General features: G+C 39.5%; 1 protein-coding gene across 3 annotated transcripts in view; it reads right to left on the minus strand.

Annotated features, from left to right (window-relative positions):
* Positions 1-18605, minus strand: part of ptprsa (protein tyrosine phosphatase receptor type Sa) — a 244961-nt gene that overhangs the window by 116836 nt on the left and 109520 nt on the right. For all 3 annotated transcript variants that reach the window (XM_028587830.1, XM_028587831.1, XM_028587829.1), the window contains 2 exons: positions 18107-18334; positions 593-738 (listed from right to left, as the gene is read on the minus strand). In XM_028587830.1, coding sequence (XP_028443631.1) covers positions 593-738; positions 18107-18203 — 243 coding nt within the window. In that variant the 5' untranslated portion in view covers positions 18204-18334. The remainder of the gene's footprint in view (positions 1-592; positions 739-18106; positions 18335-18605) is intronic.

Genomic DNA, 18605 nt, shown 5'->3' on the forward strand with positions numbered 1-18605 from the left:
AATTAAGAGACACTGAGCATCAATCAAGACTTTTAAAGATGCCATCTGGGACGCCTGCCGAGAACTGAACAACAAACATCATGAATAACGCACAGACGGACGCATTCACACAGACAGGGCGGTGTGCAGAAAAAGAACCAGCACTGGAAACAAAAAAATGTGACAACGGAGACAGAGTCAGTCAATTGCAAAGACGACAGAGAGGGAGAAACGGGAGAGCGCCCCATTGCGTTACTGGGCGACTGTAGCCAATGGTGGACCTGAACATTGCTCAGAGGTTAGAGAGGCCGGTTCATGAAAAGATTGGTAGTTATTGTCCAGAACTATTTGTGAAAACTGTGGGTGAAGAAAGCAAGCCAGAAAAAAACTCTTTTCTGTGTTTTCTAAGACTGTGTGGGAATCCCACTGCAACAGGAGACTGTGCTTGTAATGTCAAAGTGGTGCAGGGCAGCGTTGAAAAGAATGTATGTGCAAATAAAGGTTAAAAAGAGTCTTTCGTCTTGCATTGCATGACATTTACAGGACAGCAACAATAAAGTTGCCCTCCTCACCCCTAGAGTGCAGCAGTGAGCAGCAGGGCTCATTGACTCACCTCTATACGCTGGGAGTTGACCTTCTTGCCTTTCTTGTTCCAGCTAACCCTTGGCTTTGGGTCGCCAGTTGCCTGGCACACAAAAGAGACCACACCCCCTGAGACGCCAATCTGGTCGACGGGAACTTTAGTGAACCGTGGTGATGCTAGGGAAGACAAGTAAGGGCAGAAAGGGAAAAAAAAAAAAAAAAAAGGAGAAGAAAAAGACATTAGCACAAGCCATGATACACACTGGATGTTAACTTAGTTCCTTTCAAAAAACTATAATGTCACACAATCCCACACTTTCCATACCCCAACCCCTTCTGTATCTTATTCTCACTCCATACCACACACCCCCACACACTGTTCTGCAACAGAGCTAAGTCTTGGATAAGTAATGGGAGACAGCCAGTTTGAGCTTTGGAGAGACACAAAATAAATAGCTAGACAGTCAGTCAGAATAGACAGACTGACAAACCGATAGCTTGCCATATATCCATAGTGATCTATCTACATTAAATAAATTGTTCTAACTGTGGGACACTTCGGATTTGACCATTGAACCTGAACAGGGCAGCCTCTTTAAACACGTGGCCACGTCGTCATCCTGAATCACCCCCTGCAGACCACATTGGGTTGAATTAAATAACTGTGCCTTTCCTTATCTAGTACCCCAATTTCAGTGCTGTGTAAATCAGTGTGTAAATCACGGCGCTGTGAATTTATGTTGATTTTGTGCCACGGTGCTGATGATTAGTAGCTGAAAGATCTCTCCATAGGGAAAATGGGAGTCTGGATAGAGTACAGTAGGAAACCCTGAGAAAGTTGCATTAAGAAAATGAGGCAGTAAAAGTGGGTTTTTGTTTTAATTTGACATTGTATACATTTTTCAAAAGTGAGACTGACTTTCCTGGAGGATAGAGTATAGCATTGAGAAAGCCAAAATCAGAGGTTCAATTTTCACTTGGACCACACATAGTAACAATGTATGTGCTCATAGAACTGAGACTCTTTGGTTAAACTGTCCATCTACAGTTAGTAATTTTGGTGCTTTTGGTGCTTTTTTGCTCATGCCTTGGTTGCAGTAGGTTCAAGACAACGAGCCAGATAGAAAGAGAGTAAGAGAAAGAGAGATAGAGAGAGAGAGAGAGAGAAAGGGAGAGAAGAAGAAAAAGAAGAAAAAAAAGAGTCTCCTGGGGAACTCGTTAAATCTGAATCATACAGATATGTGGGGATGATCAAACAGCTAGTGCATAACGTCAAATTAATAATTAAGAGACCATGGGCCGACACCAGTCTCCAGGCACTGATAAACACAAATGAAGGAGAGTATCTGCATTCATCAATAAGGAGAGATAGAGAGCGGCTATTTTAGAAAGAACGAGGCAAAAAGAAATAGTGTAGGACAAGGGAAATGAAAAGAAGTGTGAGTGTACTGCTTCAGGAAAGCGGAGGCACCGCATTCAAAGTTCATATCATATCCCCAACTAACAACCCAAATATATCTGATTCAAACGATGCACACAATGGTAAAAGCAGTGAGGTTTAACTAGTGGTTGGTGGCTAGTTAATCTTAAAAGCAGTTTTGACAATTTCCTCAAACAGGTGGGTATTTTTCAAGTGGAAGAGGCTCTGTATAAGATGAGTGGTTATGCTCAAAACAAAAACCAGAATGTGTTCCTGCCCTGCTGACGAGTGTGTGAGACGCACTTAACCTTGATTTTACAAGCTTAGATGTCCGGGAATGCAAGATTATCGCTGAAAGATGGTCAAATGAAGATTAAAAAAAGGCTTTCCATTAAAAACTATGATTCCTTTTTCTTGACAGTATAGTCAGCAGCCTTAACTGCAGATGAACAGAGCTATCCTTATCTTGCTTTGATGTTTGTCTACTTTTTGTCTTCTTTTTTCTTGAGTAATTTGGAGGATATTGCTCAAGGGGTAGAGCGTGACACTAACTACGCTGCCAGGATTAAAGGTGTAATTCCCCACTGTGCATGTAAGACTTTAGAATTAACATGCTGACTTAATTCCATATGTGAATTAAATTGTCATATATGATAAAACATCATTCTGACAGGCTGTGAGTTAGGGCTGGGCAATATATCAATATTATATTGATATTGTGATATGAGACTAGATATTGTCTTAGATTTTGGATATTGTAATATCGTGATATGACATAAGTGTTGTCTTTTACCGGTTTTAAAGGTTACATTACAGTAAAGTGATGTACTTTTCTAAACTTACCAGACTGTTCTAGCTGTTCTATTATTTGCCTTTTCCCCACTTAGACATTATGTCCACATTACTGATGATTATTTATCTAAAATCTAAGTGTGAAGATATTTTGTTAAAGCACCAATTGTCAACCCTAGAATATCGCTGCAATATCGATATAGAGGTATTTAGTCAACAATATCGTGATATCTGATTTTCTCCCTATCGCCCAGCCCTACTGTGAGTATTGCACATTGACAGACAACATGCAGAGTTAAATAAACCAGCCCAAGGGCATGGATGAAACTCTTCAACTTTTATAAGAAGTAAAGGGCTGGGTTGCTGGCAATCATTTTAATGTAGGAAATATTGATTCCTGGCCTTCTGATGGTCAAATGAAACTGTATTGATTGTTACAGACTTCAAAAAATGTCTTTAAATCTAACTCTACATTGGTTAAAGAGTATGGCACAACTGCGAACCTACTAAGACATGACCGTCCACCTAAACTGACAAGCCGGGCAAGAAGAGCATTGATCAGAGAAGCAGCCAAGAGGCCCATGGTAACTCTGGAGGAGCTGCAGAGATCCACAGCTCAGGTGGGCGAGTCTGTCCACAGGACAACTATTAGTCATGCACTCCACAAATCGGGCCTTTATGGAAGAGTGGCAAGAAGAAAGCCAATGTTGAAACCATGCCATAAGAAGTCCCGTTTGCAGTTTGCCACAAGCCATGTGGGGGACACAGCAAACATGTGGAGGAAGGTGCTCCGGTCAGATGAGACCAAAATTGAAGTTTTTGGCCTAAATGCAAAACGCTATGTGTGGTGGAAAACTAACACTGCACATCACCCAGAACACACCATCCCCACTGTGAAACATGGCGATGGCAGCATCATGCTGTGGGGATGCTTTTCTTCAGCAGGGACAGGGAAACTGGTCAGAGTTGATGAGAAGATAGATGGAGCCAAATACAGGGCAATCTTAGAAGAAAACCTGTTACAGTCTGCAAAAGACTTGAGACTGGGGCGGTGGTTTACCTTCCAGCAGGACAACGACCCTAAACCTACAGCCAGAGCTACAATGGAATGGTTTAGATCAAAGCATATTCATGTGTTAAAATGGCCCAGTCAAAGTCCAGACCTAAATCCAATTGAAAATCTCTGACAAGACTTGAAACTTGCTGTTCACAGACACTTTCCATCCAATCTGACTGAGCTTGAGCTATTTTGCAAACAAAAATGGACAAAAATGTCAGTCTCTAGATGTGCAAAGCTGGTAGAGACATAACCACAAAAGATTTTGTAATTGCAGCAAAAGGTGGTTCTACAAAGTATTGACTCAGGGGGGGCTGAATACTTTTGCACGACACACTTTTCAGTTTTTTTATTTGTAAAAAAATTTGAAAACCATGTATAATTTTCCTTCCACTTCACCATTATGCGTCACTTAGTGTTGGTCTATCACATAAAATCCCAATGAAATACGTTTACATTTGTGGTTGTAATGTGACAAAATGTGGAAAAGTTCAAGGGGTATGAATACTTTTTCAAGCCACTGTAAATGTTAATTTTGTAATCTTCCAAACAAGTCCAAAACTGGAGCATTAGCTGAAGAGGTGTTCTCCACTCTCTAAAAATGCATTTGTTGTCATGAATCATGACTCAACAAAACCAACATTCAATAACATTATAGATAAGATTACCCAGAAAATCAAAAGACAAAAAGTCTAAAATAAATCACCATTGACTACTGTATATGTCACAAGAGTATATATATATATGGTGGAGGTTGTGGGATGATATGAGCACTGCAGCCTTTCTCTAGCTTCAAGGAGTAGGCCTACCTTATTTGTTTGGTGCATACAATGATCTCTTTTGGTATTTTACAATCTCAATTTCCATTCTGAAACTACACAACACAGCTCCTCTACATTTGACCTCCCCTTACAATGTGCCCTCTGTCGAGACAGAAGAGGGAGTTACACAGAGCAGGCCTGTGGCAGTGGCTGTGCAGAAGGCCAGCGCTCTTTGATTAGTTTTGCCCTGGACCATTCAACATTTCCACCCAGTCCCCTTTTCCCTCTCTTCATAGGATGAGATAGATGTACAATAAATGTGCCCGGCCCGCATGTCAGTCTGAATTTAACTCCTGACAGATTCAGGATGTTATCAGGATGTACTGAATATAGTTTGTTTTAACATGACCTCAGGAAGGTTAAAAGAAAGCGAGGGAGCTCAGAGGAAAACGGTTTGAAATGAAAAAGAATGACACAGCAGGGGTTGACAGGAAGAGTTCTGCAGGAGGATGTGGTGAGGTCAGTGGTAAAGAGACAGCTGGAAGAGGAGAGGAGGTGACAGGAGGTCCAGGGACTAGAGGAGATGATGTGAGGGGGGAGGGCAGGACAGAAAGTGTCATCATCAAAAAATTAACTTTTAAAAACTTTTCACCCTTCTGCTGCATCAAGCTTCACCATGCTAACATCTCCCTACAGTAGAGGATGCTCACTTATACCTGCCAAGCTACGTCATTCATTCTACCTGGTTGCATTTTGAAAATGATGGTTGCAAACTGATACCCTACACTATCTGTGGTGTCCCGCACTGCTACCTTGAACTATATATGACGTCCTGTTCAGCAGAAATGTATGACACTGTGTAGTGTGCACTGATCATATACACTGGGAGCAAAACAAAGCTAATTTTCAAAACCCAAATCTATGCTCTTGTCGAAAGTAACATTTAATAACCATGAGACGAAGAGTTAGCAAGTCTCGTAAAAAGATTGTTAAGTAAAACACAGCTGAGAATGTCTAACATGGCTACCAACCGAGCTGTGAGGCAACACTTACAGCTGGACAAAGGCAGAGGCCATGCTACAGTAGAAACTGGGAAGCTGGCCTGTAAAGTGGAAGAGAGATATCCCTTTTTATATAAAGGAAACTCACCTATGACGATGGCTGACAGATGTCAGTCCACATTTGAATGCATAAGACTTCTGTCACAGAATAATCTGCCGTCACTTTTCACAGAGACGTGTGTCTAAGAGTGATGTTTCGTGATGTGATGACATTACTGCAAACCATAGAATTATACATAATTATATTACATAAGTACCGTTTCAGTTCTTCTGTCTCCCTCTCTCTCATCTATTTTTGCTCTTTTTTTTTTCTTTTCTGTTTTTACACTATTCAGGTAGTTTAATTCCTTTGTTTTGAACATTGTTTGAACGTCATCAGCATAATTTAACTTCAGGTTGGGTAAAGAGTAGAGACTGTGGCTGTGGGCCCATGAATGTCTACTATGGTGCAATTACTACAGGTATACGGTGTGTGTGATTGTTTGAACTCTGATGAGCGTAATTAACCTTTTTTTTTCAATTTTGTGCCTCTGGGCTTCTGTGCCAGTTACCGTTGACTTTGAGCCTTTTTTTCGGGATTTGAACCTTGCTACGAAACTGCAGGGTAGAACATGTTGAGTGGTGTAGGGGATTAAAGTGCTTTAAGAAATTTCCAATAATGAGCGATGGCATAGACCATGCCATATTATCAAGAGATAAGAAGCTTATTCATAAGGTTTCATGCATTGCGTGAGTTCAGTATCTACATCATGGACACAAGAAGTTTTTTTTTTTTTTTTCTTCTCTTTAATGTTTAAGTGTGCAGAATATTGAAACATTAATATATAATATTCATATAATATGTCAGTCCCTGCTACAATCAACTAAAACTACCTTTCCCATAGAAGATGATGGTATCCCCTTCATCCCATTTTAGTGGTATATGTGCTAAAAACTAAAATTAGATTGCCAGTGAAACCTGTTGCTTTCTATTTGGAAGCTTTATCCTATAACCAGTCTCTCTACACATTAGGTGTGGTAAAGCAACTTTGTGATATACAGCAATCTAGTTGATTTCCTGAAATAAGTTACTTTCAGTAACATAACTACTAATATTAATATGCTATTAAATTAGTGTAGTGTTGAAGCTTGCAACCTTCTTTATTTGCAGTATTTGTATTATTATCTCAATCTTTTTGTTGTCTTGCCATTACAATAAAATGCTACAATTAGCACCTTTAATCATCTGGCATCTTTAGGGTAAAATTAGAGTTAGACAACGTTTTATATTAAGTCAAAGATGTACAATTTAAATGTGGAAATTCTTTTTTATATATTTCCATAATATACTTTAGAATTTCCTCTACTTTCTGTCTGAATATACGAGTGTTACCCAGAGCACAGAACTTTTGAGGATTGATCCCACTGGTGCCACCTATTCTAAAAATGAACACTTTTTTTGCTGTAAGGTACTTTGTATAAAAGTCTCCACCCAACGGTGTGCGTTATGTTACCAGAGATGACATTGAAAGGACATTGCACCCGCAGTGGCCATTTGTCCCTTCCACCTAAGTCTCTCTCTATTCCCCAAGCTTCCCTCAGACAGACTGAGGTGCGGCACTGCCCAGATAAGCACACAAGACCTGTCTTTATCTGTCTGGCAGGGGGACATGGCCTGGGCTAAAATAACCAGCAATGGGGGCCCGGCTATCTTCACAAGGTCCCGAGAATAAAAAAAGATCCTAGCAAACACGACCAGCTAGCAGGAGGGGGAAAAAAAAACTCACACTGTGCACACAGAGGCTTGTTTAGCTTATACAGCTACCACCTGCTACTGTCCGCTACCTCTGTTGGACCTGATAACACAGAATACACCAGCACTGTGATTATAAAGTGGTGGAGTGTGGGAGGTGGGTATGTGAATATGAGACCGCTCCATTTACACTTAGTTTCTGTTGTCGTTTGGTAGAGGGGGTAAGAGGAGGGAGGGGACTGGCTTTATGACTAATACAGTAATTGATAGAGAAAAGCTTCTTGGGTCATAAATAGGAGCCATTATCTGCTGAATTAGCAAAGTGGGAGACAAAATGACAGCCATTCAGTGATTTGCAGAGAAAGGTAGAGCATTGGGAAAAGGGCACTATCCATCTTGCTACAAATAGGTATCTTTCACAGCACATAGATACCGTTTTTCCAGCAATATCTGAAAAGAAAATTTGGTACAATTAGGGGTATTACTAAAAGCAAACTGCTTCCAATTTCTCCTGCCACTCATTCTGGAAAGAGGGTGTGGTCAGGATGAGGATGCAATGAGAATGACATAAATTTACTTTTTTTCTAACTGTTGTACACGTAGTTGCTCTTGATACAAGCAACAAGTTTAAAAGTGTATTACCACATATCTTCATTCCACTTCCTGCCATTTTATCTCAACAGCCACTCTGCTTTCTATATACAGTATACTAACAAATATACTCTGGTCTTAATTAGTATGTTACCAAAGTAGATGGAGCAACATGAATGACTGTGTGTTACTAATTTAAAGTGGATTTACTAGTTAATCCTGGCTGAGATTAAACTTCATTTTCGTATTAGCCAAACAGCAGACACAGACACACACACACCTGACTGCTTGGGAAAAAACAACAACAACCAATGACTAGAAAATGGAGCAATTTAGCATCCAAAATCCTCACAACCTTGTTGCACTAAGTCTAACTTAAACTTTAAACAATTTCTACTTATTTAAATATGATTTACTTTGAGGATTTTAAAAAAACTTTCTAAAAAGGTGTTCAGCGGTAAAACACCAAGTCAAACAGACTATACGTGCAGAGAGATGTTGCTGACGTTGAACTACAGCCATGTGGACCTCTGAGGTGTAGAGATTTAACCAGCTTGCAGCAACTGCCTAACTGCTACCCAAAAGACTCCAAAAGACAGGACGCCAAGCAGCTAGAGCTGCCTGTCAGTCAATCCTGGACCTGATTTAAAACCCTATCAGCCTTTATCACACACACACACACACACACACACACACACACACACACACACACACAGATGGAGGGATGACAGACAGACAGTTACATTGATTCAACCAAATGTGCATTCACGTGGACGCATTAAACAGCACACCAACAATCAAACATACAGACAGACACACTCACGATCACACACCCCTCCAGGTCTTAACAACCAAGCCACATCAATCAGGACCAATTCTCACAGGCTGCCTGGGCAAGGGCCATCGCTATGGAAACCAAGCCTTTACTCTAAAGCCGACTTGCTTTGTCTTGTCTGGAGGTTGTCACACGCAATCACTGCCAAAAAAGACCAGCAGACTGCTGCAAAAACTTGAACCAGACGAGAGAAAGAAGAGGAAAAAAAGTCGGTCAGTCTGTTGCCAATTTTCTGATAGGAAAATTGTTTGCGAGTATAGATGGACAATTTGGTGGCATCAACATATTCCAATTTAGAAGATGAACAACAGGGCTAACAATTTAGTCAACAATGTGGTGTCTAATATGAGATCATCTATCATATAACTAATTTTGTCAGAGGGCAGTACATTTCCATGAAATAGTATCGGCTAAACCTTGCAGCACCTTTCGAAATCTGTAGTGCCTATTATGAAACAAAAGTAGCAGAACACTTAAAATAGTGCCACTGAAGGGGAAAACCATGTAATACTGTGATTGCGCTGGTGAGGTATGAATTTCTGAAACTGCTTGAATGTTTGCTTGAAATTAGCATGTTCTGCCAGTCAGGATAACAAAATGTCTGTCTAAACTAATCTCAGCTATAGCCATATTCCGCAGGGCATGTTTGGGTCAGGCTCCATTCCTATGTAACCTTTACCATGGCTGTACAAGCTTAAGGGTTAATGAAACAGTGGCTTTTCCAATTAAAATATGAGGAAGAAAGGCTAATTGGGATTTGCTCTTGGGGCAGCGGGGGTGCCAAGCAGTTGTGAATATAATAATTCTCAAAGCAAGTTTGTGCCGCCTGGACTGTAAAGGCAGTTCACACAGTGGAAAATTGTCCATCTTGTAACCTCAAATAGTGTCTTAAAATTATATTTGCCTTTCAACAATTTAATAAAGAGGCAGGATTATTTTTGTCTGGTGAATATAAATCACCTTTTTAGGAAGAAAAATCAGTAACACTTTACAATAAGGGTACATTAATTAGCATTACTCAATGCATTAATAAGCATTAATTAATGTTACAGTTAAATAAGGTGTCTAATAAACATTTATTAACAATGCTTATGTTTGTTCATGTTAATTACGGTATTAATTGATGCATTATTTACCATTAGTTAATGCCTTAACTAACTGTTAATTACAGTTAACTAAGGTGTCTATTTTACCATTAGTTAATGCAGTAATAAGCCTTGACTAACTGTTAATAACCGTTAACTAAGGTGTCTATTGTACATTAATGTACTAATACGCCTAAACTGGAAATAACAGCTAACTAAAGTGGCTATCATTTTCAAATGTTGTTAACTAAGTTATTGATTGATTCATTGTTTAATGGTTTGTAAGATGCTATTTACATTAGTTATTACAGTAATAAGGACCACTTAACAGTTAATCATACAATACTAAACATTAGGTAAATGTTGACAAACGTCTCTTGATAACATCAACTAAGGGTTTACTAATTAATTAGGGTATTTCCTAATATTACTAGGTGGTTGATAAAGATTTTGATAGCATGTATGTCTTAAAGTGCTCATATTATGCTTTTGGCTTTTTCCCTTTCCTTTATTGTGTTATATATCTTTTTTGTGCATGTTATAGGTTTCCAAAGTCCACCCTAAAGGCACTTACCATCTCCAACAGTTGCTAATGCTCGCCTAGCTGCTAGCATGGCACGCCCTCATACTCTGCTTCTGACTGGGTAGTAGTCCTTATCTAGCTATTGCACTTGTGCGACTCCAACAAAGATGGAATAGAAGTGCGATGCCTCACTCTGTAGCTAAAACAGAGAGCTCAACACACAGGGTGAAAAGAGGAGCTGCAGCAATGTGCAGTAAAACAAAAATACGGTGTTGTTTTGAAAATTAAACCATGTAAACCTATTCTGATATAACCTCTAAATACAATTATGAACCTGAAAATGAGCATAATATGAGCACTTTAAGGTACACAGCCAAGCCATCTCATTTACTTTACATTACTTAACCACAACTGGTCACTTGATTAATGTATAATAATACTGAATAAGCATTACTAAACCATAATAAAATAAACAGTTATTAATGCTCTTTGATAGCGTTATTGTAAAGTTGAGAACATATGCACCTTAGGGGCCCTATTTTAACGACGTAAAGTTTGTCTAGTTTGACAGCGGAGAAAAGGGTCTGGGCGCCGCGTGCATGGTTCAAAAAAGGGTTGTACTTTGTGTCTTAATCATAGGTGTGTTTTGGGCGTAACATGCAATAAACCAACCAGACTGCCATCTCCCATTCCCTTTAAAAGACAGGCGCGGTTGTACCTTGGCGCATTGCTATTATGATGGCGGATTTGCACCGTAACATTTTTATTTTGAATCTTTTGCATGTTTGTGTGCTGCTGCGCTTCCCTTTGTGTGTGTAACAAGCATAGTGTGCGCGCGCTGTGTACGAGCCTAGGGGCATTTTACTAATTTGCTGTTAAAATAACAATGAAATGCTGCACTATTGACTTAGGACCAGGTTTTTGTTGGTCAATGGCACGATCACTTCCCGCTGCCTCAAGATAGCAATACACCAAGAATTCACCTGAACACACCTCCCTGTAAGACCAGCACACCCATGGGCTCAAAGATGGGCGCAGGTGCATTGGCTATTTAAACAACGTGGGTGCTGGACAGGGATATTGACAACTGCGTCGGTCTAAAACTAGCAAAGACACTTGCATCGGGCTTTGCACTGCGCCGTGCTGCACCGCGCTGGGTGCAAGGTAGGGCCCTAACTATCACTTGATAAATGCATAATAGTGCTGCTAAAACGTCACTGAACGATAGTTAACCAGTTATTAATGCTCTTTGTGAGTAATATTGTAGTTAATGATAGTTAGACACTTTAGTTAGCTGTTATTTCCAGTTTAGGCGTATTAGTACATTAATGTACAATAGACACCTTAGTTAACGGTTATTAACAGTTAGTCAAGGCTTATTACTGCATTAACTAATGGTAAAATAGACCCCTTAGTTAACTGTAATCAACTATTAGTTAAGGCCTTAACTAATGGTAAATAATGCATCAATTAATACTTTAGTTAACATGAACATAGTTTATAAATGTTTATTAGACACCTTATTTAACTGTAATTAATGGTTAATTGATTATTAATGCATTAAGTAATGCTAATTAATGTACCCTTATTGTAAAGTGTTACCAAAAAATCATGTAAGAAATGACATTTTCATGATACGAGCGGAAAGAAAGGCCTAACTTAAAAACAGTATCACATCTTTTAAGACAGCTCTCAAAGCAATTGATTTCAACTGCCAAGAAATTAAATTATGTTACTTCATTAGGAAATGTATTCACTTGTTTTGAGAAAACAGAGATTTCAGGGACCAGTGGTACATGCAATGAGTAAAGATGTGATGTTTTTGTGCAAAACCTTCTCCATTGCATCATGCAGTTTGCCATCCATGTTGACTGCACTCCAGGCAAACTCGCAGGGCTCAAGCATTGCAGTCCATGAGGGACTTGTGCCAGGATGTGGGAACCCAGTATAAAATAAGTTGAAATAAGAGTGTGAGTACCTAGAGGTGAAAAACTTTGCCGGACCAAATTGCTGTCACAGCGAAGCTGCATTTTTAAAAAGAGTGGCAAACTAGTAATTTTCACAAATTGGTCCCATTGAAACCATTGTTGAAGGCTAAGAAAAAAGTGAAACACACTAAGTATCATTCTGCCCATTAGAAGTAAATAGGCTAAATTCCTCAGAGAGAGGGGAGGGGAATTAAGCTTAAGTATGTGTCTGATTTCAAAATGGCAATAGACCACACAGTGGAGGTGGAATGGAAAGAATTTTGTGTCATTTAGAGACTCACTTGAGGCAATTGATACTTGTTGGCTCATTAAATGAAGAGGACACCTCCAACTGCCAAAAGTGCTATAGGTCTGATCACAACAAAGGACAAGAATAAAGAAAATAAAGTCACAAATCTCTCCACAAAAAAAGACCCCCTTTTTTAAAATTTAGATCAAGTAAAGCTATATACAAGGAAATGTCTCCAGGAAGAAGGTATGAAAAATGATCGGACCAACAGTCGGCATCAAGGAATATCTTTCTTTTGGTGGAGTTTTAAAAACCTTTGAAGATCTGAACTTGTTCATCAAAGCATTGAAGGCATTACAATTTTAAAAGCCACCTTGGTGGTGTGTTGAATTCATCTCTGCTGGCAGAAAAAAAAAAACACAGAGGGATAGCGCCTTTCACGCACTTCAATCACTCCTATTGTTCTGTCAAACTGAGTTCATATAACATCGCTCAAACTACTGGAGCATGTTACTGAAAAGAGACTGAGAAAGAGAGATAATGGCAAAAAAAAGAAGAGATATAAGTATCACCAAAGCTGTAGATGCAAGCTTGGGGGAAGGCTATTTGATCAATTGTGCTGAACAAAAATGTGCTTTTAGAGGTACATTTCAATAAAAGAACTTACATTGTCATATTTTCTAATACTATTGCCACAATGTTTTAACTTTTGGAACCAAATTGGAAGTCGATGGGCATCCACTGCATTGTAAGTCAGTTCAATGTGGAGGTTTCTTGTCAACACTGTTTAGCCGTCTTGTATGGAAAATATTCATACATGTCCAGCAAGCAAGCACTTTGACTGCACATGCACCCAAAGCTCACACCTCGAGCACACCAATTTTAATTTTGATTATAGGAAACTGTCGACTTTATAGTGAATGCAAAACTGAAGGTTTAGGTCTTTTGAAAGGAATTCTAAAAAGTAGTAAAGATGGTTTATTGCACCACAAATTGTTTACCTCTACCATTTGTAAGTGTACAGCTCTGAGAATTCAACAACTCTCAGAATGCAGACAGTGCCGAAAGGTTACTTGAGGCAGGGACTAACTTGTTTTCTCCTCATTTGAGTGGAAAACTGTAAAAAGTAAAGTATGGGGCCAAACATGCAACAGCAGAATGCACATAAAATTGAATTTGACAGAATTAACTTGACAGTGTTTGGCTTTAACGTAACGTAATTTGACTAGAAAAGATAAGGAGTGAGTGAGGGAGAGGGAAAGACAGAGATTGAGATGTAGGAAACAAAAACAAGAAAATAACAGCTCCACTAAGGGGCTGCATTTCTTTTTCCCAATTGGCAGCTTCAAAGGAATATAAATAATTGAACACCCTCACCCCATCACTGAGTTCTGGCCAATTACTATTATGAGTACTTCTGGCAAGAATGCTACTGTTGAGGACTCAGAAAGGCCAAAAGAAAAGAGTGAGGCGGAAATAAGTGAGGCGGAAGTGAAAGCCCAGAAAAGAATGCAAAAAAATAACCTTGTCAAAAAAAACACTTTTTCCTCCATATTAGAAACAATGCTTCATGTTGCACCTTTATCATTCCCCAAAGGACAACAACATAAAACAGCTAAAAATTCCCTTGTAGCTTTTAAAGCAGATTTGAATATTCAATTAAATTATAGGACTTGTCATACTGGGAATTGTTAAAAGTGGCAGAGCGTTTGAGCCGAGGTTTGTTAAAGTCATTCTCAGCACCCAAAGGTCTTCGAGTCTGGTGTGTGTGTGTGTGTGTGTGTGTGTGTGTGTGTGTGTGTGTGTGTGTGTGTGTAAAAAAACTAATATTACAAGATGGTATTCAGACGTCTAATACAGTAACATCAGTAATTACTTACACTTTCAATATCCACAGAGAAATTGTAATCAGCCTCTGTTACAGTGTCAGAAACACAACCTTTATGTGTTTGAAGTTAAAAAATAAATAATTAAAGACTGTCTAATATAGTGGTTTATATATTTTACTCTTACAACTTTCAGTTGTGTTGGGTCTTTGTTATGTTTTAAGCTTTTTTTCTCCTGTAATCATGACTAAAAAGCACCCTGGGTTGCAATTTTGGATCAATTCTATAAATAGTTGATTTGATTTCCACTTTTAAAACGAGTGCCAGTTAATGCCCAATGATAGAAATTAACTTTAATAATGTTTTATGAAAAAAGTAAAGAATATACTTGTTGGCAATTGTTTTGGAGCAAAAAACAAAACAAAACATGGATGCACACATATGGTGATAACTTGATGGTTTGGTCTTTATCTTTATTGTTGCTAGAAATGTCTCTGGGTGTCTACATTACAAATGTATATGTTATTTATGGACTCTTGGGTGAGGCATTTGAGCTAAAAGGTAAAAACAAAAAAAATATATATGAATAGTACATGTTTACACAATTACATGAATAGTACATGTTTACACAATTACTGGGTTTTTCGTATAAATAAAATAAACAAAAGGCACTACCATCTTATTTTATAGCTGTGCTATGACCAAATGTATAGATCTACTTGCTAAATATGTTATAGCCACCTATGATAAAGCTCAGGTGACACCTAACACATATAACGCACGTATAATGCAGCCTTCGCACACACACACACACACACACACACACACACACACACACACACACGTGTGTGCGCCTACATGCAAAATTCCATGCAAACATGCAGATATGACACGTACACAAACAGGGAGCCAAGCATTATTACGGTTGGGGTAGCGGATTTATTAAGCCATCTTTATTTCTCTTTTGATTAGAAATGTCTCCTTCTCACTGTGATTTATGAGTTTAAATGGAAGGGATGGAGGGCAGAGAGAGAGAGAGAGAGAGAGAGAGAGAGAGAGGGAGAGAGAGAGAGAGGGAGGGAGGATGTGAGAGGAAGGAATGACATCATGCTTTCAGCTGGGCTTTTCTGCAAAAGGGTGGCATCCACTGATTGTGGGTGTGTGCGTTGTGAGAGCCTGGTAAGTGTTGATACGAGGTGGGGGTTTGTGTCTTTGTCCCCCCCGCCCCCCCTCCCTCCTCAATGCTCTCAGTCCACCAGGTGGGAGTGAATATAATTGGACAACTGCACCACTGGGCTTAGTGTATTCATGTGTGCGTGTGGGTGTGTCTCTGTGTGTGTGCGCATGTGGGTGTGAAAGACAATCAGAGAGAGCAAAAGAAGCTGGACTGTAAGTGTGTGCATATATTTCCAGACATAATTGTGGGGCAATTCTGTGTGGCCCCAAAAAGAGATGAGACAGAACAGTGGGTAGTGTGTGTGTGTGGCCCCAAAAAGAGATGAGACAGAACAGTGGGTAGTGTGTGTGTGTGTGTGTGTGTGTGTGTGTGTGTGTGTGTGTGTGTGTGTGTGTGTGTGTGTGTGTGTGTGTGTGTGTGTGTGTGTGTGTGTGTGTTAAGGAGGGGGATAGACAAGAAAAAAAACAAAAAAACGTGTGAACATGAGCAAGAGACAATGAGACAGACAGAGAGAGCTCAACAAAAACAGCGATCATATTCACAGGCAGAGCAGACAAAGACTGGCAGATACTGACAGATGGGGAGAGAGCCCTGCTGTTAGTGTATTTGTAAGTGTGTGTGTGTGTGTGTGTGTGTGTGTGTGTGTGTGTGTGTGTGTGTGTGTGCGTGAAGAGAGAGCGGGCAAGAGAGTGGGGGAAAGCTAATTTCCATCAATGATGAAGCAGACTGCACTGCATGTTATTTAAACCAGGGGGAGCAAACAAAGGCTGTGAATAAGTTCAAGTGGAGGTGGAAAACTGAGGTCTAACATAGTGAATCTTCCATTAAACTGAAGACGAGAAGATGCAACAAACTTTGTCTTCATTATGCAACATGTTAAGCCTTTGCGTTCCTCTCACTCTGAAAACGAGCGTGTGGCCTTGCAGTCAGCGAAAAAAAAGGAAGAGAACAAAGACATTTGTTTGACATCTGTCTGAGTGCACTTTCAGATGTTTTCAGCTGAGCTGAAAGGCATTCAAATTATACTAACAGACACTCAAACAACCATGCAATCAAAAGTAGACAGCTCTGTTGCAACATGAGAAAAATCAAGTCCTTCTCATGTTATCTTGAACCACCGAAAACACACTCACTGAATGTCAGAAACTCAGACAAATGAAAAGACAGACAGATGGAACAAGGCAAAAAATGCAATCTCTCTCGCAAATCTCCTCAGAAAAAATTTCAGTGGGGGCACCTACACTGTGGAGCAGTATGTCTAAAATGTCGCATTGGCTCGGCCTGATGACATTTTTAAATTGTAATTAATTTTTATTATCTTGCTCACATTTTTTATTGATTATGTCTCTTTGTTTAGAAATTCCTCATTTCATTATGTCTTTGCAAACTTAATCTAGCTTTGCAGTTTATTTGCATATAGCATCTTGCTAATAAGTAGAGCAGGGGTGGCAAACCTGTGGCTCTTGAGCCACATGCGGATCTTTGCCTGCTCCTTTGAGGCTCTTACTGTGTGGCTGGAGGCTGTGTTATTGGTAGATTTTTTTTTACTTTTAGAAACATTTCAGATAAGTTTAAAAAAAAAAAAAAAAAAAAAAGCATTTGAATGATGCATTTGCCAATTATTTTAAAATAAAAAATAATGCAGCAGAGTTTTTTTTTATGGACAGATTCTGCAACCTGAGGAAAAAAAGCGGCCACAGATCACCTTCCTCATTAACCCTTTTACTGCAGATTGTTTGAAAGCCCCTCTAGTGAAAAATGAGTGAAAGAGTGGCCACAACAGAGTACAACCAGACCTAAAAAGGATTGTGGATAACAAAGACTGTCAGTCAATCTAAGTAAGAAAAAAAAAAACTATGAAAACTGCTATGTATTATGACTTTCATTAGATCTGGAAGTCACTGTTGTAATATGGACGTGCATGTGTTGTGTGGCTTTTTGCTATGGCGCGTGTTTTTTTGTGGCTCTTTATGCTGAACTGGTTGGCCAGAGATTATGGAGGATGATTTTTACGGACAGGCATCCGTCCTAATGGTAAATATTTTGAGACATCCATTATTTTAAAATGTTCAGACTTTTCAAAAGGGAACTTGTCTATCAACAGCTACATATCCCTGTAGCCTTTGAGCAAAATCATGGAGGCCCTACATGCTCACTCATTATTAAGTATATTGCATATACAAATGCAGATGTAAGAATACCACTTACAATTATAAGTCAAACCTAGCTCTTACAATTGTATTGAAATTCTTATTTTCTTAAAGGCAGAAGCAGAGACATCCTATAAACAACATATATTTTGGAGATGAAGACAGCCTTTCCAAGATGAGGTATCAACAATTTGAGATAGTAATACATGCCTTTGCATGTTCACCAAAAGCAAACCGACAGTAGCAAAGAGCAGCTGAACTATCCCTATGAAAGGCTCCAGGAAGGAAATGTTCTCCCGTCAGAATCCTGATACTTACATAAGGCGTGGGAGCCGGTGAGCAGCAGTGATAGCAGCAGAGTGGTGGCAGGCAACAGGAGTGGCAAGGAGAGGCGAGGGGCACCGCTGGTGGCCATCTTGGCTCTAGTAGGGAAGGGGGGGGGGGGCAGGGAGGGGTGGGGTGGGACTGGTCTTTGACCTGGCTGGAGAGCCGAGGCCCCGACTGCGCAGGGAAGGTTGGGATCTTCACGCAGGACGGCTTGGCACTCTGCAAAACGACAGGAAGAAAGACGGAAAAATTAGATATTTTTGTAATTCCCTTTTTTTTCTTTTTTTTTTTATCCCAAAAAATATGACATTCATACTGTTTTTCCACAATCCACAATCATAGCGCCAAACACAGACACAATACATTTTTACGCACATAAGAAACATGACCAATTAGCATTTACATTCTGGGACAATGAGGGAAAACAATATAATAGTTTGATTGTTGCAACAGTTCTACATGGGAAAATAATGCCTCAATAAAATGGTGC

This window comes from Perca flavescens, chromosome 9 (genome assembly GCF_004354835.1).
Source record: "Perca flavescens isolate YP-PL-M2 chromosome 9, PFLA_1.0, whole genome shotgun sequence".
NCBI classification, from domain to species: Eukaryota; Metazoa; Chordata; class Actinopteri; order Perciformes; family Percidae; genus Perca; species Perca flavescens.